General features: G+C 34.1%; 5 protein-coding genes and 1 pseudogene across 6 annotated transcripts; all 6 read left to right on the forward strand.

The window, feature by feature from the left end:
- Positions 1 to 3,621: 3,621 nt before the first annotated feature.
- LOC106395881 (major pollen allergen Ole e 10-like) lies at positions 3,622 to 4,370 on the forward strand. Its single transcript, XM_022700696.2, has 3 exons — positions 3,622 to 3,779; positions 3,879 to 4,119; positions 4,205 to 4,370. The coding sequence occupies exons 1-3, from the start codon at positions 3,648 to 3,650 to the stop codon at positions 4,234 to 4,236; spliced, it is 405 nt and encodes a 134-aa protein (XP_022556417.1). The 5' UTR covers positions 3,622 to 3,647; the 3' UTR covers positions 4,237 to 4,370.
- Positions 4,371 to 6,209: 1,839 nt separating this feature from the next.
- On the forward strand, positions 6,210 to 8,966 carry LOC106394194 (AAA-ATPase At5g17740-like). Its single transcript, XM_013834788.3, has 4 exons — positions 6,210 to 6,392; positions 6,490 to 6,730; positions 6,816 to 8,294; positions 8,460 to 8,966. The coding sequence occupies exons 3-4, from the start codon at positions 7,509 to 7,511 to the stop codon at positions 8,886 to 8,888; spliced, it is 1,215 nt and encodes a 404-aa protein (XP_013690242.2). The 5' UTR covers positions 6,210 to 6,392; positions 6,490 to 6,730; positions 6,816 to 7,508; the 3' UTR covers positions 8,889 to 8,966.
- Positions 8,967 to 14,276: 5,310 nt separating this feature from the next.
- LOC106391821 (protein IQ-DOMAIN 14) lies at positions 14,277 to 17,238 on the forward strand. Its single transcript, XM_013832537.3, has 5 exons — positions 14,277 to 14,570; positions 15,018 to 15,089; positions 15,249 to 15,342; positions 15,453 to 16,148; positions 16,237 to 17,238. Exons 3-5 carry the CDS (start codon positions 15,268 to 15,270, stop codon positions 17,080 to 17,082), a joined length of 1,617 nt encoding a protein of 538 aa, XP_013687991.1. The 5' UTR covers positions 14,277 to 14,570; positions 15,018 to 15,089; positions 15,249 to 15,267; the 3' UTR covers positions 17,083 to 17,238.
- A 207-nt stretch (positions 17,239 to 17,445) lies between these two features.
- LOC106395637 (probable L-type lectin-domain containing receptor kinase V.3) lies at positions 17,446 to 21,961 on the forward strand. Its single transcript, XM_013836035.3, has one exon. It carries the CDS (start codon positions 19,363 to 19,365, stop codon positions 21,343 to 21,345), a length of 1,983 nt encoding a protein of 660 aa, XP_013691489.1. The 5' UTR covers positions 17,446 to 19,362; the 3' UTR covers positions 21,346 to 21,961.
- Positions 21,524 to 25,236, forward strand: LOC106394189 (annotated as a pseudogene).
- On the forward strand, positions 24,827 to 26,438 carry LOC106392139 (protein FAM136A). 2 transcript variants are annotated; one of them, XM_013832916.3, is made up of 4 exons: positions 24,827 to 24,951; positions 25,286 to 25,630; positions 25,797 to 25,934; positions 26,088 to 26,438. In XM_013832916.3, exons 2-4 carry the CDS (start codon positions 25,499 to 25,501, stop codon positions 26,268 to 26,270), a joined length of 453 nt encoding a protein of 150 aa, XP_013688370.1. In that variant the 5' UTR covers positions 24,827 to 24,951; positions 25,286 to 25,498; the 3' UTR covers positions 26,271 to 26,438. The 2 variants fall into 2 exon arrangements, with proteins under 2 accessions (XP_013688370.1, XP_022557308.1); XM_022701587.2 differs by having other exon boundaries at positions 24,843 to 24,951; positions 25,350 to 25,630.
- Positions 26,439 to 26,754: the final 316 nt, after the last annotated feature.

The raw sequence follows: 26,754 nt of genomic DNA on the forward strand, positions 1-26,754 counted from the left end.
CTCTTATTTGATTCATCAAAATTACTAGATGTTGTATTGAATACAAAGTCATTTTCTCTATATTTTTTTCAGGTTATCCATGATCTATTCAATGGAATCAAGTTGGAATTAATTTAAGTTCAACAAGGTTGCCAAGAGTATAAGCACATACAAGTAAGTTTTTTTGATAAAACATCATAGATTTGTTCATTTAAAATGTTATTTATTATTTAGAAATAAATTAATTAACCTTATACTTTCCATAAAAGTATCCTTTATATATAAACAACTCAAAAAGTTCATAAAAAAGAGGGTGTTATTGGTCTATGTATTTTAGTGGATTTGAAAAGCTAAACCAGATATACATAAAACTAAATGCTTTTGAAATACTTTATACATCTAAAACACATGTTAAGTGAAAAATCAAAATTAAACCAGAAAACATCAATAAATGCAATTGCAAGCAGGTCAATTATCGGTAATCAATTGAACCGGTTTGGTCCACCAACCCAATTAAAACGTTGCAAGCATGTCAAGTATCGGTAATCAATTGAACCGGTTTGGTCTACCAACCCAATTAAAACGGCACCGTAAGCTGCATCTTTGGAGATAGCTAAAAACATAGGGATCGCTTCACCGTTAGCTCCTCACTTCACTGCTACTAGGTGTTTTCCTGCACCATGTGCAGTGAAATTTTTTTTTAAAATTAAATTATATTTAAAATAAAATTTATTAATATTATATATTTTATTATTTTTGACTAATATTTAATATAAAGTTGATTATTTAAGCATAAAATAAACAAATATAATAATTTTGTTTAGTTTAAATTACATTTAATAATATATCTATTTATTTTGGTTAAATGTATTAAATCAACTTGTATAAAATTACTAAAAAATCATATTAAAATTGTATAGTTATTAAAAATTATAACTAAATAATATTTATAAAATTTGTAGATATCTAAAAGAAATAATGAAATTACGATTAACAATTTATTAATATTTTAAAAAAGATGTAGAAAATTTTGAAAATATTAGTAATAAAAATTGTATAATTATAAAAATACAATTAAATAATGTATTTCAAAATTTATAATGCATATTTCAATATATTTATTTTAGTGATGATTTATGAATTATTACCATATTTTAAGAAGTTTACTAAAAATATAAATCAACATTAAATGTAATGTATTAGTTATTGTCATATTGTATAAAGTTTACCAAAAATATATATCAGTAATAAATGTGATTGTCCATGTCATATTAACTATAAGTCTGTCATCAATCTTGTTAACCATGTCATCATTGTTTTTGTAAAAATAATTATAGAAAGAACATATGGCAAAATCATTTCGCAAATATAGTCTAGGGGATGTCGTACAAATCATCGTTTCTCACTCTGTATTCTGGTTTCTAGCGAGCGTTCTCATTGTTCTCACCTTTTTAATCACCCAACCCTTGCCTTTCATAGGAGCTCCTGATTTGGATTTGAAATAGCGTATTTTGATTGTGCTCAAACTTCTGATTAGGTCAGTTAAGATTCTTGCAGTTAACGTCAGACAGTTAATGCACTAAGAGAAGAAGATGAGCTTTTCTCCTGTGACGAGGATACGTCGAGCTAATGGTGTCTCCACAGGCGTACTGGGAAATGGAAGCAGGGTTCTGCTGTGTGCTTGTTTGGTGGAAATTGCACCTTTCTGAAGATTGTGATGTATATTAATAATTTTTAATCCCGGATGTTACCAGGAAGCTAGAGACAATCGATGATTATGTGGATGATGCATCAGATGAGGACAATGAAAAGCATGATGATGATTATGTGGCAACACGTGACTAGTCTGAACCACTTCTGTATAATTCAAAAAAAAGAAAAGCATGATGATGACATGGTTGATAGTGATGGCAAATCAGAAGGCTCAGAAGATGAGTTTTACAAACAAGTGAGACAGAACAAAGAAGCTAAACGAGCTGCCAAAGCAGAGTTCTATTTTCAAGGCGAGATTATAAAATGACTCTGACCCTGTGCAGACCGTCACATGTGATATGTCCATCTCATTGACATGATTTGTGTCGTTTCAGGGAACCATCATCGACCTTGTTATTACCAGAAACCGTGGATGGAAAACGACTGATTTCAAATGAGGTTAGAATGTTTCCAAAGTTACATACAACAAGATCTTTTGTTTCTCTATCCTGCATCCGTCTCTAAACCTTCTTTTTTGATCTCCACCAAAACCTAGATTTTGAGTAACAGAGGATTGACTCGACATCGCAACAAGGACAAAAAGAACCCGAGAAAGAACTACAGGGTAAAGTAAACTCACTTGGATTGTTAGTTTATTTGCCTCAGCTCAGATGTTTTTTGGTTGCAGGACAAGTACATGGACAAAGTCAAGAGACGTGGAGGACAAGTCAGAGAAATCAGGAAACCTTCTGGTTCATATGGAGGAGAAGTCTCTGGTATCAATCCCAACATAAGCCACAGAATCCGAATCAAGAATTAGCATCTTCTTCCTGTGTCATCTTGTTCTTCTTTCTCTTCTTTGTTTTGTATCTTTTATTGGATCTTCTACCTTGCATTTCACTCTGCTTCATTGTTTTGTAAAACTCGTTTACCTTTCAAGCAAGCTAAAGAGTAGCTAGCTAAAATGTTCATCCAATTTCAGAGATTTTTTTCATTTTAGATTTTCAAATATATGATTATTAGATTGAAAAAAATAAAATCTACTATTAAAACTTTATTATGCATTTAATGTAATAAATAATTTAAGATATCATGAGTTTAGATTGCTACGACATTTTGTGTTGTTAAAAATTAATAATAACAAATAAACTTTTTTATGTGAAATCAGACAAGTTAATAAGCAATCTCGATATTCTTGAGAAATGATAGCTATATACAATAATAATCATAATTACATAATTTTGGTTTCATAAAGTTTCTAAATAGTATCTTAAAATATTCATAGCTATTAGCATAAAAATATAGGTCTTAAATTTGGTATTTGTATTTTACAGAAAGGCTTAATATAAGCAAACTGAAGAACGTGATTGCAGACAGTTTATATCTCCAAGATTAGGACGACACATGTTACTGAAAATAATAACAGTTACTTTTGTTTACATTTTGTTATTACTTTAAATTAATGTCTTCAACTATATTATCAATATTTGGAATGAAATCATATCAAAGTGCAACTGGAATATATTTTTTGGAATAAAATCTTGGTCAGTGCTTCATTCCTTTGTATTTCTTAAATTACTCACCAGTTAAAATGAAAAAAATGGAAACAGTATTCCATTTTATTACATATCATTCCATATGACTGCAGAAAAAATATTCCTTTGAGAAATCCATGTTAATTCTTTTTACCATTTGTAATAAATGGAATGAAATGCTTATTTCATCAATTTCACAAAAGAAGTAAACAAAATTCAAAGTAAATCATTTTCATTACAATTTTGATCATAAATAAATAGAATGAAATATATTATATTATTTCCACATTCCATTCTTTTTTAGTTCACTAGTTTCATTTATATTTACCATTTACAGATATATTACTTTTTTTTTTGTTCAAAACAAATATATTACTTAAATGTTATTTTTGGGTGAACGTCTCTGTGTGCATATATAAGAGAGCTTAAATGTAAGTGTATATGGCAAACAAGAGCTTCAGAAGAGTTTTCAAACGTCAAGAAAGATCAAATATGCCTAAAGCACACATAAGTCTTTGTTTCGTCATCTTTTTATGTCTCTCCTCGCAAAATTTCATGAGAGTTAACTCACAGGTACCTGTTTAAGATTTCTCTAAAACAAATTTCAAAATGTTAAAAAAGTCCGTTATATATATATATATATATATCCATCTGAATTTCTCTTTGTTGCAGAGCCAAGGATCTTGGTGTATAGCGAACGCTCTTACTGATAATGAAATATTATTAAAGAACATAAATTTCGCATGTTCACAAATAGATTGTGGAATTATTTTGGAAGGAGGTTCATGTTATGATCCTAATACTCCTCTTAATCACGCTTCTGTCGCCATGAATCTTTATTATCAAGCTCAAGGAAGACACTATTGGAACTGCCAATTTGATGGCTCTGGTCTCATTACCGTCATTGATCCTAGTGAGTTTTGCCTCTCTACACAGTTATGTAACTCATCTTTGTCAATCTTGAATCAATATCTTATTTTATTCTCTCTTATTTTCAGGCCATGGGAGTTGCAAATATCAGTATAAGTAAAAACATGCAAAGCTTTGTATTGGTTACAAAAATAAAATGAATAACAGATAACTCTATTTATGTAATTTCATGTTTGCTATCTAAAGTTTGAGTGGCTCGATTTATCATATTCTACCATATTTGAGTTTCTATGATTCTACTATCTTCGTCATAACAACAAATTAATACTTCATCCATTTACAAAAAAAACTGTTAAGCTTTATAGCTTTTACCTTAAAAATGAATTAATAATAAACTGATTGGTACATATTCTTTATGATTTACACAATATCTCATCTTACTTCTGATATGAGATATTACTTTTAACTTGTCTTCTCGAAATGATGATTCATGGCTTGTGTGTGCTTTAATTACTGCTTTATCGATTCGGGTTAGTGATCGATTTTTATAAGTTTATGATACAATCCACATATGAATTTAATGTAATGACATAGGTAGGGTTAATTAGGTGTTAATGCGGTAAAATCTAATCTATATATCTCACACACGAGCCAAGGTGGCAGCATACGTAGACGAATTATAATGGGAAGGGAATGTGGGAAGAAGACTTGGCTTGTCACTTAGATAAAACATTTTAATATTCTGGCTTGACTAGTTGAGTTTATATATTTGTTTTTATCAATTTGAATTCCAAAGTTACAATATAGTGCGTTTAAATTAGTAAAACCATTATTATTCAAGTTCTTAGTATAGTTGTCCATAGTGGAGAAGAGTTTGTACTCATTTGAGTAGTAATTCAAATGGTAAATAAGAGTTACGAAGATTGAAGAGAGTTCTTCTAATGTTGGTAGCAATTTTGTTTTGTGTTCTCATTTTGATCAAAAGAGTTTTTTTAAACAAAAACATTTTCTGTTTTGGTTAATAAGTTCTAAGATAAGCGAACCTGAACATATATAACTAAAACTGGTTATCTCAAGAGAAATCAGGAAACCGGTTCATATGGAAGAGAAGGTTCAGGTATCAATCCCAACGTAAGCCGCCCGTGCTTGAATATTGTGGACCCTTAAGCATAAATTTTTTTTTGCCCATAAATTATTAATTTCAGAAAAAAATGTTTAAAATCCTATAACTGTGTTTTGAACCCGCGACCCTAGAGTAAAAATAAGGATGGTTACCAACTGTGTTGTAAGCAACTCATGCAACAAAATTGGCCCCTAAAGCTATATTTCTGATTTTTTACTTCAAGCAGATGTTGACCAACCTATTGCCAGGCACGGCTCTGATAAGCCGAGGCATCCTAATCAAGAATTAGCCTCTTCTTCATATGTCATCTCTTACTGGATCTTCTACTTTGCATTACACTCTATCTCATTAGTTGAGCAAATCATTGTTTTGTATTTTTTTGATGTTTAATCTGTCTTCATACATTTGCATCTCAAGAAGAAGAAAAGTTGTTATCCTTCAGGCAAGCTAAAGAGTACTCTAAATGTTCGCCCCAATTACAGATATTCTTTTCTTTTAGATTGAAAAGGTAAATTGTAATTATTATGAGTTTAGATGTGTAACAAAATCTAAGATAATACGACAATTTGTATTGGTTGTTTTTTTTTTTTGAACAACCATGCTGGTTGTTAAAAGTTAATAATAACAGAGAAACTTTTGTGAAATCTGGCAAATAAATAAGAGCTCTAGTTTTTTTTCTTGACAAATGATAGCTATATATAAAAGTCTATATAATCATATAGACATAAATACTTAATTAATTGTTTCGGTTTCATACAGTTTCTAAATATTATCTTAAAATATTTATAGCTATTATCTTAAAATATAGAAGTCTTAAATTTGATATCTGAATTTTTCAGATATAAGAAAACTGAAAAACGTGATTGCACACACTTTAGTTTATATCTCCAAGGTTAGGACGACATGTGTTGCTGGAAAAAATGACAGTTACTTTTGTAAAGTTTGGAAAAGAACTTATGTTTACCTTTTGTAATTACTTCAAATTTATAATACTTAAATGTATTTTTTTTTAGGTAAACGTCTCACATTACATATATAAGAGAACTTAAATCTAAATGTAAATGGCGAAGCAAAGCGGTAGAAGAGTTCTCGGACATCAAGCAAAATCAAATATGCCTAAAGCACACATAAGTATTTTTTTGATCATTTCTGTATACCTTTCTTCGGAAAATTTCACAAGAGTAAACTCACAGGTACATGTTTAAGATTACTCCAAAACAAATTAAAAATGTAAATAAAAACCAGTTTTGTATATATATTTTTTTCATTTGAACTTGCTCTTTGTTACAGAGCCAGGGAAATTGGTGTATAGCGAACCATGTTATGGATAATGAAAGATTACAAAAGAACATAGATTTTGCATGTTCTAAAATCGATTGTCGGATCATAATGGAAGGAGGTTCATGTTATGATCCTAATACTCCGCTTAATCATGCTTCTGTCGCCATGAATCTTTATTATCAAGCTCAAGGAAGACACCAAAGGGATTGCTACTTCGAAGGCTCTGGTCTCATTACAGTCATTGATCCTAGTGAGTTAGCCTCTTAAAAAAAATATGCAACTCTTCTCTGTCAATCTTGTATCAATATCTTATTATTATTTTTCTTTTATTTCAGGCTATGCTTGTTGCAAGTATCAATATCTTAAGTAAGAGGATGCAAAGCTTTGTATTGGTTACAAAAATAAATTGAATAACAAAGAACTCTAGTTATGGAGTTTCATGTTTTGATATCTAAGTTTGAATGGTTCGATTTATCATCTGCTACAATATTTTAGTTTTCTATCATTGTAAGAACAATAATTACTTTTTTAACATTTATACCAAAAAAAAAAACAATAATTACTTTATCCTTTACAAAAACTGATGAGCCAGTTAGTAATAAACTGACTGGTAGTCTTCTACTTTGCATTTCACTCTGCTTCATTACTTAGCAAATCATTGCATTTTAATTTTTGATGTTTAATCTGTCTTCATACATTTGCATTTAACGGAAAAAAAAATTGTTTGCCTTCAAGCAAGCAAAAAGATTAGCTAGTTAAATGTTCACCCAACTTTTAGATTATTTTCTTTTAAAATTTTAAATATATGAAAAAGTAAGGTGGGTGTTTCAAAAAAAAAAAAAAAAAAAAAAAAAATGAAAAAGTAAGGTGTCTGGTTCGAATCCGAGTGAAGCCAGCTTTTTCGTTTGTTCTCTCTCTCTATATATATAAAAAAAAAAAGACTAAACCCTGAGACGATGCCCTAATCTGTTTAGAGATCTCCCTTGTTTTGCATCGACTTTCTCGGCAGCTGCGGTTTATATATCATAATGATCAAATTGATCAAATCAATGTTTCAGGCAATAACTCGTCCGATTCAATACCTGATCATCTCTTATCTCCGGTATGTTTCCGGATCTCCTTCATTGACTGATACAAAACATGATCATTACGTCACCACGCTTGTCATCGAACACTCATACAAGTTTGTGAGGGAAAACATCCTCTATTCCTCCACTCACGCTTATGTTTTCAATAAGCTCGGCATAATTCACCCGGTCAATTACCATGTCGGCGAACTCACATTAGCCGATAGCTACCAAGGGATCGAGCTCAGCTGGAGAATTTTCTATAATAAAAGTATCGGAAGGGAATCATTCGAGCTGAGATTTGACAAAAGACACAAAGACTTGGTCTATAACTCTTACCTACCTTACGTAGAGAGCACGGCAAAGGAGATGACGACAATTCCGGAGGTGCACATATATTCTCACTCCTTTGACACTTGGGAAACCAAGCCCCTCGAGCACCATTCGACCTTTGAAACAATTGCTATGAAGGAAGAGCTCAAGCGTGGCCTCATCCACGATCTTGATATGTTCGTCCGAAGGAAAGATCTCTACGATAGAGCTGGGAGACCTTGGACGAGAAGTTACTTGCTGTATGGTCCACCGGGGACAGGGAAGACGAGCCTGGTGGTTGCTATGGCTAAGTACCTTAACTTCGATGTCTACGACCTACAGCTCTCGAGAGCGGTGGAAAGCTACTTCAATCCAAGAAAACTGCTTTCAGGAGTCATGAACAACTCTATTCTCCTCGTAGAGGATATAGATGAGGTTAGCCTATTATTTTTATTTTATTTTTATGCATTACATTTATATGTCTTTTTCTTATACTTGGAAATCCCAAGCTTTGATTATTATATATATATATATATATATATATGTTCAAACTGTTTGGTGTATTTTTTTTTTTTTTTTCCTGGTGTGATCGATCGATAGGGATCGACGGTGTTGGTATTATCGAACCTGTTGAGTAGCCTAACACTAGGGACACCATGGGGAGAAGCACGCATCGTAATATTCACGACGAAAAACAAGGATATGATTGACCCAACATTGCTAAGTCGTATGAGTATGAAAATTTACATGGGACATTGCTGTTTTGAGGGCTTCAAAGTGTTGGCGTCTACCTACTTGGGCCTCTCTCATGTCGACAATGATGAGCCACACCGTCTCTATCCAGACATCAAGCGTTTGATTGATGGACAAGTTATCACACCAGCTCAAGTCACGGTGGAGCTTATGGAGAGCGAAGATGTTGATGTGGTACTCGAAGGTCTAGTGAGGACTTTGGAGAGTTTAACATCAGATAAGATTGATGATGATGAAGATGAGGAAAAACATTTGGCATGTTTAAGAGACTTATGAGCCAGTCATATACACTTGAAGCGAGTCTTGCTAATCTTCCACAACATCTATTTTTAAAAAAATTAATTTACAAGTAACCAATTTTATGTGTCTATTTTTAGTTTTTTTTTTAATTGGAGAAAAAAAATATAGAGATGTTTTTGTTGAATCTTTGCCAATTCTAATACCAAAAAATCAATGAACAATACAGTATGATGATGGTGCCAAAACAATGACCTAAATAAGTACCCTTCACAAATATTCCAAACAATGATCTTTGCCAATTCTAATACCAAAATATCAATGTACTATACAGTAATGCTGCTTTGAGGAACCACAAAGAAGCTGAGCGAAGAAGAAGAGAGAGAATCACTTCTCATCTTATTATAACAAGCTCCGTAACGTGCTCTCTTGTAATTCCAAGGTAATATAATTTTACCTAATTTTTAATTCATGCTAAATTGCTAATACTCTTTTCTATGGTTTATACAATAAAACTCTATAAATTAATAATGTTGAAGCTATGATATTTTATTAATTTACAAATTTTTTTTAGATTTTTATTTTTTGAATATATATATTTTTTTCTAAAATAAAAAAAAATATTTAATTTTTGTGTATATACATTAAATAAATTTTTGAAATTTGACATTCATATTATTTCTATTCAATTGTTTGGTGTATATAAAATATGTTTCATAGAGGTCAAAAGTGGTTTTATATATAATTTTCTAATCTCATCAAATATATAAAATGTTAAAAAAATATAAAGATAATTCTATTGTGAATTTAAATAAACAATATAATGGTTTGTTTATGCATATATAAAATGTATATACATATAAATTATTAATTTTGTAATTTTAATGGGACCATATATTTAGATATGATTTTCTAAAATTTTATTATCTTATTATCTTATCGATTTGTGTTATATTTTGAACCGGTCAAACTTGAGATCAGAAAAAAATTATTGATTCATAGTATTTATTAATTTATAGATTATTAATTTATAGAGTTTCTATTGTATACATCTTCACATGATTGCACACACTTATTTTATATCTCCAAGATTAGGACGATACGTGTTGCTCAAAATATTAACTATTACTTTTGTAAAGTTGAAAAGACGATGTTTACATTTTTTTAATTAATTTTATGTATGCAACTAGATTGTCAAATTTTGGAAGGAAATAATATGGAATGATCTATTCCATTCATTCCTAATTCCACAATTTTTTTTAACCATTTGAAATGAATATAATGGAATGTTTATTCTATCAATTCCACAAAATATAGAAAATTTAAAAGAAATCATTTCATTACAATTTTGGTCACTGATTAATATAAAATGAAATATATTACATTTTTCATATTCCATTCATGTTATTTCATTCTTTTTTAGTCCATTAATTCTATTTTATTTAGTAAGTTACCTATATAATACTTAAATGTTTTTTTGGGTGGACGTCTCTCTTTACATATATAAGAGGACTTAAATCTAAATGCAAATGGCTAAGCAGAGCTGTAAAAGAGTTCTCAGACGTCAAGCAAAATCAAATATGCCTAAAGCACACATAAGTTATTGTTTCATCATCTTTTTATATCTCTCCTCGCAAAATTTCATGAGAGTAAACTCACAAGTTCATGTACGTGTTTAAGATTACTCGAAGCATAATATCAAAATGTGAAGAAAAAAAATCAGTCTATAATTTTTTTCCATTTGAACTTGCTCTTTGTTGCAGAGACAGGGAGATTGGTGTATAGCGAACCATGTTACGGATAATGGAAGATTACAAAAGAACATAGATTTTGCATGTTCTATAATAGATTGTGGAATTATATTTGTAAGAGCACCCATATCAAAGAACCCCCTCTTGGGGTTCATCTTTTAAATTTTTTATTATTAAATTTTTTTTCTTTTTCTTTTCGATTTTTTTTAAAAAAAAAAAAAAAAAAAAAACTAGACCAATCGCGGACCGCCACGACACGTGGGGCCCACGCTACAGTGATGAATTTTAGGAGAGAGGAGTTCAGCCAATAGAGCTTTAGAGCACCCACATCAATGAATCCCCTCTTGATGTTCATCTTTTCAATTTTTTATTATTAAATTTTTTTTTTTCTTTTTGATTTTTTTTTTTAAAAAAAAAAAAAACTAGACCAATCGCAGGCTGCCACGACACGTGGGGCCCGCGTTACAGTGATGAACTTTAAGAGAGAGAGGTTCATCCCAAAGAGCTTTAGGAGAGCGGGGTTCATGGAATTGAATTATTTTATTATTTTTTTTTCTTGATTTTCGTGTGAACTACCCCCTTAAACTCTCAATGCGGGTGCTCTTAAGAAAAAGAGGTTCATGTAATTGAATTATTTTATTTATTTTTTTTATTTCTGTGTGAACTCCCCCATAAATCTTCAATGCGGATGCTCTAATACTCCTGTTAATCATGCTTCTGTCGCCATGAATCTTTATTATCAAGCTCAAGGAAGACACCAAAGGGATTGCTACTTCGAAGGCTCTGGTCTCATTACCGTTACTGATCCTAGTGAGTTAGCTTCTCTAAACAATTATTTAACTTTTCTCTGTCAATCTTGAATCAATATCTTATTATATTTTGTTTATTTTCAGGCTATGAAAGTTGCAAATATCAATATCGTAAGTAAAAAAAGAAGAATGCAAAGCTTTGTATTGGTTACAAAAATAATATGAATAACAGAGAACTTTAGTTATGGAGTTTGATGTTTGATATCAAAAGTTTGAATGGTTCAATTTATCATATGCTACAATATTTGAGTTTCTATCATTGTCATAGCAATAAATAAATAGTATATTCATTTACCAAAAAAACTTTTAAGCTTTATAGTTTTTACATTAAAAAATCAATTAGTAATAAACTGGCTGGTACACATTCTTGATGATTTACTCAATAATTCATCTTAGTAATTTGAAACAACAGTACACTACTACAATATATCAGCCTTAACGTATACAAAACATAAAATTTGTAATATTTTTCCTAACCAGAAAATGTAAAATGAAAAATAAGTATTCATTTAAAACACCTGAAACGATTACTATAATATAAAATCACAATAAATAAATGAATCATTGTCGCAACAGAAAAAAAGTAAAATTTCAAGGTTAACGTTGTATCAAATTTCTCAATTTTTACTTCATTTAGCACCATTCTAAATTTCTAACAGAACATTCTAAATTTCTGTTTTTTTTTAATATATCTTAACGTTGTACCAAATTTCTCAATTTTTACTTCATTTAACACCATTCTAAATTTCTAACAGAACATTCTTGAGAGTTAACTCTAACAAGGCACACAAAATAAAGAAGTACTAGGATAGGATAACACATGTGCCCTGCACAGGGTGAGTTTATTTGTATATATTATCGATAATTTCTTTTATATATTTGATCATTTTATTTATACATATACAATATTTTTTGTTATTATTATATAATTTCTTTCCGATGGATCAGATCAATTTTTATTAAAAATTATGGAACAAAACTATAATTAATATATCATGGGTTGATCGGATTGAACATTAAACAAATTATGACATAAAAACCTTATTTTTTCATCGAACACATTCTTGAAAAAAATGAACAGTATTTTTTCGACAGTTGAATTATTTTGACTTTTATCTTCCATATGGTTTTGAAAGCTTTCAAATCAACCATCAAATTGATATATGTCATTTTAATGAATTTAGTCGTGTATTTAAGGAAAACTTACATTTTTGTAATTAAAGTCGTTTTAAGAAATTCAAAATATAGCATATAAGAAAAAATCTAATTTTTTTTTTTATTTTATGGTTAATGTAATTGTTTAATTTTTTTAATAATATAAAATTAAACGAAAATGAAGAAGGATGCAATTTTTTTTATCAAATCTTTATTATTCATAATCATTAATTGCCATATATATGTAAATCATATTAGGTAATTCCGTAACTTTTATTTAAGGAAAGAATACACACTTCTTATATTTTAGGTTAATATAATGTTCTCTAGTGTTATATAATTATGAAAAAACGGGACAACGCTAGATTAAACTATAGTTTATATTAGGTGCTCTAGAATTCTTAGAAATAAAATTTAGAAGACATTTAGATGTGTCACATAAGCAAGAAGTTTTTTTTTAATTAATACAAAATTGAAGTTACATATTTTCAAATGCTTCTCAATTAATATACAAGGGATTGACAGAAACAGTTGCAATATAACATGTTTTTTTTGTCATTAGTACTAATGCGTTTTAAAAAGATCGATCTGAACTCAACATCTCCAAGACGATTGATCAATTATGATGAGAAAATTATGCAAAATTTTTAAGTAACATCTGTTTAAAAATTGTGCTGTTTTAATAAAAAAAAAAGTTACATCTATTATTTCTAGATTGAACAAAAAAATGAATATACTCTTGAAGTCAATTGAATACAAAGACACTAGCTATTCTATTATCTGATTTTCAATGTTCTGTAATAATCTGTTATTATGGATGATTCCTTCGTAACTTTCATCTTCTTTGCTACATCACTGACTTTGGTGGAACCGATGTGTTCTTGCACATCATTGTGAAACGGATTTCAAGTACCGCTAAGATTCTTATCTTCAATGATAGACAATTCAATATCAATATTGAAGAAGAACGAGCTCGAAGAGAAAACAAAGAAGGTAACCGATGAACTTCTGCATTGAAGCCGGAATCGTCGCATGGAAAATAGTTTTGGTTGTGACGATTTAGGCTATGATTGATGCACAGAATGAGTAAACATCTATCTCCAGAGGAAACATTCTCTGAAATTTTTCAGCGCGAGAGAAAATAGTTAGGAGTATTATATTTAGGATTCGATCGAATATGTTCCAATTAATACAAATAATTTTTTACTCTATATAATTTAAGTGGATAAACTTACTTATAAACATTTTAAAAACTTATAAGTGGATAAACTTACTTATAAACATTCAAAAAACGTACTTAGAAATGTAAACAGCTATTTTTTTTTATTTCTACATATAATTTGTACCATTTAGCATGATTATTTTACTTAAAATGTTAATTAATATCATATATAAACATGTATAAATTTTTTTAAAAATAAATAAATTTATTATCGAATATTCGTTTAGTTTATTTCTAGGAAAAGACTATTCTCCATATAAAACACTACCAAGTTTTTTTTAGTTGGCATAGACTATCAAATGATCCAATAAAAATCTACTAGTCTAATACAAATCCACCATACTATTATGTGTTACCGTTTGGTATACTAGTGAAGAGTTTTTGAGTTTGTGGTTACAATGAGGTAAAAGAAGTGGTAGGCCAAGGTTGAGTGATAAAGTGGCCAACTGTTCCTCTATTTTCATGATGATAATCGAGCTAATTAAAAAACAAAAAATCAAAAGGTAAGAGAAAATAGAAAAGAAAAAGTTTGAAATCATCCCTTAACCAACTAGTCCCAGATCCAAAGTTGCAGACTTTTCAACAATTTCAAAGTAATTTTACCCATAAACACAAAGAAAAGATTAGAAGACTAATACTTTTCTTTAAATGCCCATTATAAAAATACAAATTAAATAGTTTCCTACTTTGTATGTGAGAGCTGAGAGGAAACAGAGGAAAATCACCAGACCAAGAGTTTTTCTTCTCTGGCTGCTTCTGTGGCCTCCTCTCTCTCAGAATCGAGGTATGTAGTTCTTGTTGCTTGTGAATTATTTTAGTTCTCTTTGATTTAATATTCATTTTTTTTCACTTTCTAGTGTTCTGGATTGTTTCAAAAGATCTGTCTTTTCTTGTTTTTGTTGTTGTTGTCTTCATGTGTTTCACTAATACAATTCTCTAAGCAAAGTTTTCAACTTTCAATTTTGTAATATCAGCATATTAAATTTCAGAGCTTTTACACTTACAAAACTGTCTCTGTCTCTGTCTTCTGCATCAAACAAGCAATTTTTTGTGATGGTTTAGTCAGTTCACCTAATTTAAAGAGAAGATATATGGTTGGCCTAAGATTTGTCATAAAAGTTAAAACTTCCTTTTTCATGGAAGCTCAACAACTTGTAACATATCTCTCTTAGGCAGTTTTTGTATTGTGTTCTTGGATCTTTGTAACTGCTGTTTCATTTAAATCATGCAGGTAAGGCTTTTTGTTGTGGGGAGCAATCATGCTAACTTGCAGCTTCTTGCAACATCCTAGCCATCAATATATGTAAGAAACGTTTCTAATGAAATGTTTCAGTTTTAATCAAGTACACAATTTTATGCATAGATCTTTAAGACTAGCATAAAGGTTATTCATCCTTTGATGTGTCTGAAAGAAAAAAAAAGAGCTTCAACAAAGGTTAGAGTTATGTTTTTATTGTGACAGGTAAGGGAATGTTGGAGAAATGGGGAAGAAAGGTAGTTTGTTTTCTGCAATCAAAGGGGTTTTTACTCCACATTCCAAAGAGAAGCTAGTCAATGTAAGCTGATTACTCTCAACAAATGTTGGATTTAAAGAGTTTTTTGATGGTGCTTGTCTGCTTGATGATGAGATTACTTTGGCTCCTGGTGGGCAATTTTTTGGTAACAGGAAGCAGAGAGAAAGAGTGGCAAAGAAAAGAGGAAGAAAGGCTTTGGGAAGCTAAAGCGTGGAGAGAGCAGTTCATTTCTTCCCATCTTCAGAGAGCCTAGTAGTATTGAAAAGATTTTGGCAGATGCTGAGAGAGATCACAATCTTGTTTTCAGGCCTCCTACTCCTCCTGATCAATCAAATCCACCCTCAGCCTCTCCGCCACCTCCTCTGAGGCCTGCTTCTCCGCAGTCTCCTCCTCCTAGAGATATTGACCTTCCAAGATTGGATTCTTCAAGATCGCTTTCACTGAAGCCCCCTGATGAATCAAATCCATCATCAGCCTCTTCTAGTACTCCTCTGAAGCCTGGAGTTCCTTCCCCTCCCATAGTTCCTTCTCCAGAACCAACTTCACCAAGAGTTGTCTCCCCACAAGCAGTCTCTATAAAGCACCCTTCTCCAAGACCAACTTCACCAAGAGTTGCTTCCCCACAGGCTGTCCCTCCAAAGCCGCCTACTCCAAGAGAAGGCCAACTAAGGTTGGAACTACCTTCACCAAAGACTCCTCCAAGAGTAGATGCTCCAAAAGTAGAACCATCAACTTTGGATGCTCCAAGAACTGTACTGCCACTGGAGATTGTTTCTAGACCAGAGCCAACTCTCTTGGTCCAACATGCTTCTGCAGCAAAGATTCAAGCAGCTTTCAGAGGCTACACGGTACGTATACACACATTCTTGTTTCTGTTTTAAAGTTACACTAGCCTCCATATCCAGAACAAGAGAGTTGTTGATTCGTATGAAACAGGCAAGGAGGAGTTTCAGAGCTCTCAAAGGTTTAGTCAGGCTTCAAGGAGTGGTGAAAGGATACAACGTGAAGCGTCAGACGGTAAATGCAATGAAGTACATGCAGAAACTGGTCCGTGTTCAGTCCAAACTTCAGTCACACCGCATAAGAACGTCGGAAAACCAAACACAAGTTGAGAAAGACGAGGCAAACACAGGTGGTAATGATCATTGGGACGACAGTGTGCTGACAAAAGAAGAAAGGGATGCGAGATCACAGAGGAAAGCTGATGCAATCATCAAGAGAGAACGTTCCATGGCCTATGCATACTCTGACAAGGTAACACCCAAGTCTGCTCATGACGTTGGGCTCCCTCTATGGTGGAACTGGGGAGATCAACAGCTTCCTCCTGCTAGTCATGTACCGAGCCATTACATGCTAACACCAACAAGACTAAGCCCAAGATATTCAAGAGGAAGACTAAGAGGTGGTTCTCCTTTCAAGGATGATGACAGCCTCACAAGCTGCCCACCATTCCCAAGCTACATGGCTCCAACGGTCTCTGCCAAGGCCAAAGTTAGACCAAACAGCAACCCAAAAGAGAGAGTTATGGGCACACCATCATCGGTGAGAAGCGAGAAGAGGAGAGTGTCGTATCCACCGGTGCAACGAGGTGAAGATGTGTTTAGATGGAGCAAAGGATCATTGCTGATGAGCAAGAAAGGATGTCCTGGTTCTTCTTCACCTGGAGGTGTGGTGGCTATTGAGAAGCGCAAGACAGTTAAATCTGTAGGGAATTTGAGCGTTGATTCTACTGTCTCCATGCCAGCCACAGTTGGTAAGAAACGGTTTAACAGATATGTGTGATTTGTTTTTGATGGAACAAGTTTTTTGAATGTTACGTTTGCTTCATTTGTTGGTGGTGTTGGTTTTTGAGTGCTGCTGTAATCTTGATTATGAATTTACAGATGTAAACATAATGAAAAGGAAAAACAATGACAGAGGATTTGGTTTGAAGGCATATATGATAACACGAGAGCTGGTAATGATATTGATGAAAAAGATCAAAGATCAATACAACTATATATAAGCACACACAGTTTACTTAAAACTAGAAAACTTGGATCTTGTTGAGTTTATGTGATAAATACGTTCACTGCAAGTCCGAAAAGATAAGGGCTACGAGGATCACCATGACAAAGGCCACGGGTACCTCGAAAGAAGCCATGGAGAGAGCCATTTATGCCTACTGAGTAGAGTAGACAGTGGTGGTTTGACACTCCTTTATCAAATCAAGCAAGCGAGTAGGAAGTCCGTTGGCCCTTTATTTTTGTGATCTCCACTTACAATTTAACCACTAAAAACTGGGCAGAGAAATCAAGATATATTGAAGATATTAACATATTTTGTTACTTACCTTTTCCTTTTCTTGTAATTTCCTTATCTCACAGATTAGGTTAGATTTCTTTGTAACTATATATGCCTTTTAAGGCTAGTGAATAAACAACTTCTTCCGAGTAGAGACATTGGAGGGTTCAAGTGCAGAATAAACAATTGCATGATGAAGGATGCAAGTTTTGGATACATATTAAGAGACATCTACAACAAGTTTTCATACTACAAAGGCAGAAGTGTTACAAATCAAGGATGTTCAAGTACAAAGTAAGTTTTCATGAATTCTTTGAAGATTGGATTAGCTCTCTCATGTCTCTGCTGCCATCATTGGAGTAGTTTCCAAATGATAAACCAGCGGTTCATGAAATATCAAGAACTCGACAAGCAACAACCTCTCTCACGTGTACTCTCTAATCTTTTCATAAAATGATCAAAACCACAAGTCAGTTAAAAACAAACGTGTGCTTACGTGTTTATATTAAATTAAAGTTTTGGTCGCAAAATAAGCTTAAGAAAGTGACCAAAGTCGAATAAATAAGCTTAACAAAGTACATTGATCACAGTGGAATAAAAACGACGCATTACAAATAACAACTATAAAAGAAGAGTGCGTTTAGTTCAGTTCAGTTCATTCATCAGACAGTAGTAGAAAGAACCTTCTCAACCTGAAACAATGTGTCGATTTTAAGCAGTTCATCAAACCAATCAACTTTCCCCCAAATTTCACTAGTGTCACGCCGCCTTTCAAGCGCAATCTCGGCACACCAAATCTCCTTGTAATGGCTAGGGTAACTAACACCATGATCACCCAATCTAATAAACCCTCTATCACGAGTGATCTTAGGCAGTCCTACCAAACCCCGCAAACCTCTCCACCTTCTTCTTTTCTGAGTATCGTACCATTTGAACACTCCGTTAGAAGCAGAGTACCAAACGTTCTCTATCACGCAATAAGCATCTGAAAACATACACCCACCCATCCGATCCCCGACCATGTCCCATCTACCTTCCTTGGGATCGTAAGCAAGAACCTCTTTGTTAGTCACCACATGGAACTTTCCGTCAATAGAAACAGTATCCAGACTCTAGGTAAGGCGTTCTGGGACGTGGGCGTGGCAATACTGTAGATGTTAGAACCAACCGCCTCCAGACTCCTAAAACTCTTATTTAAGAGTCGGTTCTTATTTTTTGTAGTTCAAAGTTAAGAGACGGGTTCTTATTCCGATAAGAACCCCACTCTAAGAACCCCCAATAATCATGGTCTTAGGTTATCCCATGATCCATGGAGGACGTCCGCATAATGAACGCTGACGTTGACTCTGCAACATAGCTAGCATCATACTCTCCAACTCTAACAAACAAAAATAAACTAAATACAATAACAGTCTCTTTTATCTTTGCAGGTCTTGGCTTAGTTCATATGATCCTTGAGTAAAGTAACTAGTTTACTTTTTTCATGTTTATTCTTAAAGATACAAACTTGCTTAAAGTGTTGCAGGCATTGACTAGTTCTTATGTTTTCTTTGAGGGAAATCACTAGTTTACTTTTCATGTTGCTTCTTAAAGATATACACTTGCTTAATTAATTGGTTGCAGGCATTGACTTTGCAACATGTAGCCATCTAACTCTCTATTTTTAGTCTCTCCAGGTCTTTGACTAGTTCATGTGTTTTTTTTTTTTGTGGCTTAGTTGTCTTTCATCAAGCTCTCCGGGACATGAATGATTACAGAAACTAACTCTTCATTCCATCAATGATCATGTCTAGTAAAATCCCATCACATGTCGTTGTCTTGATCCTTGTTCTGTTCTCTTGTACTGAACATACCCACGGCAAGCTGATAATGCAGGGATCAGCCGGATTCGTCAAAGGTTTCAGAACGTTGACGAGCACCAAGAAGCACACATATGGGCAAGCCTTCCATGACGAGATACTCCAGTTCAAGAACTCCAACGGTACCATGACATCTTTCTCCGTCACCTTCTTCTTCGCTATCGTCCCTCAGCATAAGCGCAAAGGCTCTCACGGTATGGCCTTTGTGATCTCTCCAACAAGAGGAATGAAAAATGCATCTGCTGATCAGTACCTTGGAATCTTCAACAAAGCAAACAACGGGAACAGGTCTAATCATATCTTTGCTGTTGAGCTTGACATAAACAAAGATGATGAGTTTGGTGACATTGATGATAACCATGTCGGCATCAACATAAACGGCATGAGGTCTATTGTATCTGCTCCTGCTGGTTACTATGATCAAGAGGGGCATTTCAGAAGCCTCTCTTTGATCAGTGGAAGCCTACTCAGAGTCACTATCTTGTATAGCCACAAGGATACACAGATCAATGTCACTTTATCATCACCAGAGGAAGGTTATTACCCAAAGAAGCCACTTCTTTCTCTGAAACAAGATCTCTCACCGTACTTTTCGGAGAAAATGTATGCTGGCTTCTCAGCCTCTACCGGCTCCGTTGGAGCAATCCATTACATGTGGGTTTGGTTCATCAACGGCTACATTACTGTTCCAAATCTTGACTTAGGGATACCAAAGTTTCCATCATATCCCATAACAAAAACTAAGGTAGCTCTGATAGTTTTGGGGACAAGCTTGGCCTTGGCTCTTTTTGCTGCACTTGTTGCTTCAGCTTTGAGTCTCTTCTACTATAAGAGACATATGAAGGTTATGGAGGTTTTAGAGGAATGGGAGATCGAATGTGGACCTCATAGGTTTGCTTACAAAGAGCTTTTCAAAGCCACAAACGGTTTCAAACAGCTTCTAGGCAAAGGAGGGTTTGGTCAGGTCTTTAAAGGCACACTTCCAGGTTCCAACGCAAAGATTGCTGTGAAACGTGTTTCTCACGGCTCGAGCCAAGGGATGCGTGAGTTCTTAGCTGAGATAGCTACCATTGGTCGTCTTAGACACCCGAATCTAGTCAGGCTTCTTGGTTACTGCAGGTACAATGAAGAGCTCTACTTGGTTTATGACTATATGCCCAATGGTAGCCTTGACAGGTATCTCTATGGAGGATCATCAGATCAAGAAGAGCTTTCTTGGAGTCAACGTTTCAAGATCATCAAAGATGTTGCCTCTGCACTAGCCTATCTCCACCACGAGTGGTTACAAGTTGTGATTCATAGAGACATCAAGCCAGCAAATGTACTAATAGACGACAAGATGAATGCAAGTCTTGGAGATTTTGGACTAGCTAAGCTGTATGATCAAGGACACGAAGCTCAGACGTCAAGCGTGGCTGGAACGTTTGGTTACATGGCACCAGAGCTCATGAGAACGGGGAGACCGACGACGGGAACAGATGTTTACGCCTTTGGTGTGTTCATGCTTGAAGTTTCTTGCGGTAGGAAGCTCTTTGAGCCGCGAGCTGAGCCTGAAGAGATTGTTCTTGCGGATTGGGCGATTAACCGTTGGGAGAACGGTGATATCATAGAGGCGGCTAGTGAAAGAATCAGACGAGAGTATGATAAGGGACAGCTTGAGGTTGTTTTGAAGCTGGGAGTGTTGTGTTCTCACCAGGCTGAAGAGGTTAGGCCGGATATGGCTACGGTTGTTAAGATCTTGGAGGGAGTTTCTGAGCTTCCGGATAATTTGCTTGATGTTGTTAGGACTGAGAAGTTGGGGAGATGGTATGAGATGTATGGAAAGGTGCTTGATGTGGAGGTGACAATGGAGTCTGGAGGTAACTTGACGGTCACGGAACCGTTGACTTCTGTAGGACGGTAAAAAGTGGTTGGTGAGGGTTTAATAACATGTGAGACGGTGTTTGCTTCTACAATTGTTTTTGTTGTTGTTTGAATGCATCATTTGGTTTATGTGTTTGTGTGTTTAGTCTTATGTTGAAAGAAAAACTTGTCTGCATTTAATATGGGTTTGGGATATGTGAATTTTTTTTTGAAAAATAATGGACAATACTTTGGTTTTTCGGTTATAGAGAACCGAACCGAACCGATGACCAAACCGATTCATTTTAAAAGCATTGCCGATCGGTTCCTCTCCAATAACCGGACAATAACCGATTCCCCTAAGTGTCGGTTCGGTTCGGATCGGACCACTCGGTTCGGGGCAAAATCCCAGCGCTAATACTTAGCTTATTAAGGCTTAGAAAGGTTTAGGTTTCTTAAAGCATAAAAAGATAGTATCAAACGTATACAATAGGTGGTAATGGTATTGTAAATTTGGATTTGAAAAAAAAATCGCCAACAATGATTCTAAGTTCTAACAAATCTATATTATAACCAGGACCCGATCATTTTATTTATATATATACAATATTTTTTTTGTTGTTATTATATAATTTCTTTCTAATGGACCCGATCAATTTTTATTAAAAATTGTGGAACTAAACTATAATTAATATACATGGGTTGATCGGATTGGACATTAAACAAATTATGACACAAAAAATTATTTTTTTCCACCAAACATATTTTTGAAAAAAATGAACAGTATTGTTTCCACAGTTGAATTATTTTGACATTTCTCTTTCATATGGTTTTGAAAGGTTTCAGATCAACTATCAAATTGATACATGACATTTTATTGTTTTTACTCGTATGCTTACAGAAAATTTACATTTTTGTAATTTAAAATCGTTTTAAAAAAATTCAAAATATAACATATAAGACAAAATCTAACATATAAAAAAAATATAACATATAAAGTTTCTTCATTTTTGTAATTTAAAGTTATTTTAAAATATAACATATAAAGTTTTCTCATTTTTGTAATTTAAAGTCATTTTAAAAAATTCAAAATATTACATATAAGAAAAAATCTAATTTTTTATTATTATATGGTTAATGTGATTGTTTAATTTTTTTAATACAATATAAAATTAAACAAAAATGAAAAATGATACAAAAATTGTTATCAAATCTTTATTATTCATAATCATTAATTTTTATATATATGTTAATCATATTAGGTAATTCCGTAGTTTTTATTTAGGAAAGAATACACGCTTTTTAACCGTAGTTCTTCATTTTTGTAATTTAAAGTTATTTTAAAATATAACATATAAAGTTTTCTCATTTTTGTAATTTAAAGTCATTTTAAAAAATTCAAAATATTACATATAAGAAAAAATCTAATTTTTTATTATTATATGGTTAATGTGATTATTTAATTTTTTTAATACAATATAAAATTAAACAAAAATGAAAAATGATACAAAAATTGTTATCAAATCTTTATTATTCATAATCATTAATTTTTATATATATGTTAATCATATTAGGTAATTCCGTAGTTTTTATTTAGGAAAGAATACACGCTTTTTAACCGTAGTTCTTCATTTTTGTAATTTAAAGTTATTTTAAAATATAACATATAAAGTTTTCTCATTTTTGTAATTTAAAGTCATTTTAAAAAATTCAAAATATTACATATAAGAAAAAATCTAATTTTTTATTATTATATGGTTAATGTGATTATTTAATTTTTTTAATACAATATAAAATTAAACAAAAATGAAAAATGATACAAAAATTGTTATCAAATCTTTATTATTCATAGTCATTAATTGTTATATATATGTTAATCATATTAGGTAATTCCGTAGTTTTTATTTAGGAAAGAATACACGCTTTTTATATTTTTGGTTAATATAATGTTTCCTATTAATTGAATTTTGACCAACATTTTTTCAATTGATTTTTAAGTGACATCCTAATTAAATGACACCTAAGTAGTGTCTCTTTTAAATTAATACAAACTTAAGATTACAACTTTTAAAATAATTCTCAATTAATATATAGATCCTGAAGGCGACACATCAGGCGTCAGCATCAGATGGGTCATACTTTAAAAAATGTGAAAACGTCAGCATCAGGTGGGTCATACTTTAAAAAATGTGAAAAAATGTCAAGCTCATGATTCAAACCCGGATTATTGAAATACAAACACCAGAATTTATAAAACTAAACTAAAGAATAATTTGTACATTGATGACCGAAACTAATATATATTTATGAAGGTCGGAAGCCCTCTGCTCTCTCTCTCTCCGCTCTCTCTCTATGCTCTCTCTCTCTCCGCTCTCTCTCTCTCTCTCTCTCTCCGCTCTCTCTCTCTCCCTGCTCTCTCTCTCTTCCCGCTCTCCGCGCCCTCTCCCCGCACCCGCTCTCCGCGCCCTCTTCCCGCTCTCTCTCCCCACTCGCTCTCTCTCCCCGCTCGCTCTCTCTCCCCGCCTCTCCGCGCCCTCTCCCCGCGCCCGCTCTCCGCGCCCTCTCCCCGCTCTCTCTCCGCTCTCTCTCCCCGCTCTCTCCCCGCTCTCTCTCTCTCCCCGCGCCCTCTCCCCGCTCGGTCTCCCCGCTCAGTCTCCCCGATCTCTCTCTCTCTCCGCTCCCTCTCACCTCGCGCTCTCTCTCACCCCGCGCTCTCTCCCCCGCGCTCTCTCCCCGCTCGCTCTCTCCCCTCCCCCGCTCGCTCTCTCTCTCTCTGCTCTCTCTCTCTCCTCGCTCTCTCTCTCTCCCCGCTCTCTCTCCCTCTCTCCCCGCTCGCTCTCTCTCCCCGCTCTCTCTCCCCGCTTTCTCTCTCTCCCCGCTCTCTCTCCCCGCTTTCTCTCTCTCCCCGCTCTCTCTCCCCGCTTTTTATGGTGAAATGCATCTCCACTTTTAGCATTGAGATGAGATTCTTGAAACGTATCATGATGTTACGTCTGTTTTCTTTCTTTAAAGACATTACGTTGGACTTCACGCTTCTTATTATAATAGAGAGCTTCCTTGAGAAAACAACTGGCGTCTATGCATGCTTACTTCGTAGCCTCTCTCTCATTCACAGGATCCACGTACAGAGAACAACCCTTACCTCGACTTCATCTACACATCATTCCAAGAAAGAGCCACCTTCATCTCCCACGGCAACACAGCTCGGCAAGCCAAAGAGCACGGAGACCTCAAGCTAGCTCAAATCTGCGGGACAATAGCTGCAGACGAGAAGCGGCACGAGACAGCTTACACCAAGATAGTTGAGAAGCTCCTCGAGATGGCACCGTGGTGGCCTTTGCGGATATGATGAGGAAGAAAATCTCGAATGCCGGCTCACTTGATGTAAGATGGGCGTGATGATAATCTCTTTGACAACTTCTCTTCCGTGGCTCAGAGGCTAGGTGTTTACACTGCTAAAGACTATGCGGACATTCTTGAGTTTTTGGTTGGGAGGTGGAGGATTGAGAGCTTGAAGGGGCTTTCGGGTGAAGGAAACAAAGCGCAAGATTATTTGTGTGGGTTGTCTCCGAGGATCAGGAGATTGGATGAGAGAGCTCAAGGAAGAGCCAAGAAAGGACCTAAGGTTCCTTTCAGCTGGATACATGACAGAGAAGTGCAGCTCTAAGTAAAAGACTTAAAACTCTTTTTTCTTTCTGTTTCTCATTTGATATGTCTGTTGGGTCTAGTAGTGATTTAGTAGATTTGTTTTTTTTTTTTCTTCCTGTTACTTTATGTTTGGTTCTTACATAAAATTTCTAGTAGTGAAAGTCTGGTCTGTACTCAGTTTTGAAGCTGTGGAGTTTTGTTTCAGTTCAGGTTAGTTTTTTTTTTTTTTGTGGTTTTCATCTGTTTATAGAACAAGAAGTTATGTGGCTTTTAGCAGTTTTGAAGGTTTAAGAACAGGTTTTAGCAGAAGAGATGGTTATTGAAAAGTCTACACCTTTACTCCTTAAATGTAGATAGAAACAGAGAACAAAAGAAAAATCCTAAAGAAGAAGCTTCTCTTCTTTAACGACTCTCCAGGCCCAAATTCAAAGACTTTGGCCCAACCAGTTAGATACTGCCATGGGAGGCGGTGGAGGCTACAGACTATACCCAACAATGAACTCGGGGAAGGAGTAAAGATTCGAACTTTTCTCCTCTTTCTCCACATCTTTGGAAAGAAACAGAGAATGGATCCAATAGAGGTGGTGGAGGAGGAGAAGAAGGTGAGAGAGAGAATTAGACACAAAGTCAACCAAGTCAGTTCGGTCTCGCAGTCTCTTCTCTCTCCATTACAAGACCACATCAACTTCACCCTTCAGGTTACTTTTTAACTCTTTCTTTGTCGGAACAAAGTTAGTTTTCACATACCCTTTTACTCTGTTTTTCTCCCCTCTAGTTGCTAAACGGTTAAAGTTAGCTTCTTTGTGTATATTTTGTTAGTTCTGAGATTATGTAAAGATTATGTTTTTTTTGGGATTGGTGCAGAAAGCTTACTTCAAATGTGCGTACGAGTGCTTTGATAGGACAAGAACACACGCTGAGATTAGTCAATGCGCAGAGACTTGCAGTGTTCCCATCACAAACGCTCAGAATCATTTTGATAATGAGATGTCTGCCTTCCAAGTGAGTCTCTTAGAGATTGAAGTCTGAAACTTTCAGTGAAGATATTGTTGGTTGTTTGTCTATTGTTGATAATCACTTAGTTTGATCACTTAACTGATTCAACTTTAACTGATGAATGTTTTTTTTTTTTTTTTTTTTAACTGATGAATGTAGGAGAGGTTGAATAGATCACTTGTGGCTTGTCAAGATAAGTTTGAGGCTGCGAAGCTCCAGAGGACGAGGAATGAAGCTGTAGTTGGTTTGGAGCAGTGCGTGAACCAAACCGTTGACGACGCTGTGAAGACGCTGCCTAGTCTCGTGTCAAAGATGAAGAAGGCTTTGTCTGTATCAGACTGAGAAGCTCTGCAGATTCTATTATTTTTATCGTGACCAAGAAAGACTTTCCGATTCTATTATTTTTATCTGTTATTGATATTTTTGAACTCAACTCGGCCAAAATGCAATACCAACTTCTTCAGATTCTTTTTATATCTAGCAAAGAAATGAGATTATTGTTGAGACAAATGAGTCCAGGTTAAACTATTCTCGACGAATCCAAACTGTATGGCTGTTGCTGAATAATTGTCAAGTGAGACAATGATGAGCGAGATTGCGGTGCGGCCTGTCTCATCCCATTCATCTTCTCTCAAATAACTCGGGTCGCCAAGCGGTCCCATTCTCATCCTCCCCATGTATCTGAACTAAGGCCTTTAAGAAAAAAAGATGTTAGAGAGGAGATATATAAATAGGGTAAACTTTGTGGAGATTAAACAAGGTTCCGATGAGTTTTTTTTGTGTGGGAAGCAAGCAAATAAAAGTCAAACTGGATTTAAATAAGCCT

This window comes from Brassica napus, chromosome C4, assembly GCF_020379485.1.
Source record: "Brassica napus cultivar Da-Ae chromosome C4, Da-Ae, whole genome shotgun sequence".
Classification (NCBI taxonomy): domain Eukaryota; kingdom Viridiplantae; phylum Streptophyta; class Magnoliopsida; order Brassicales; family Brassicaceae; genus Brassica; species Brassica napus.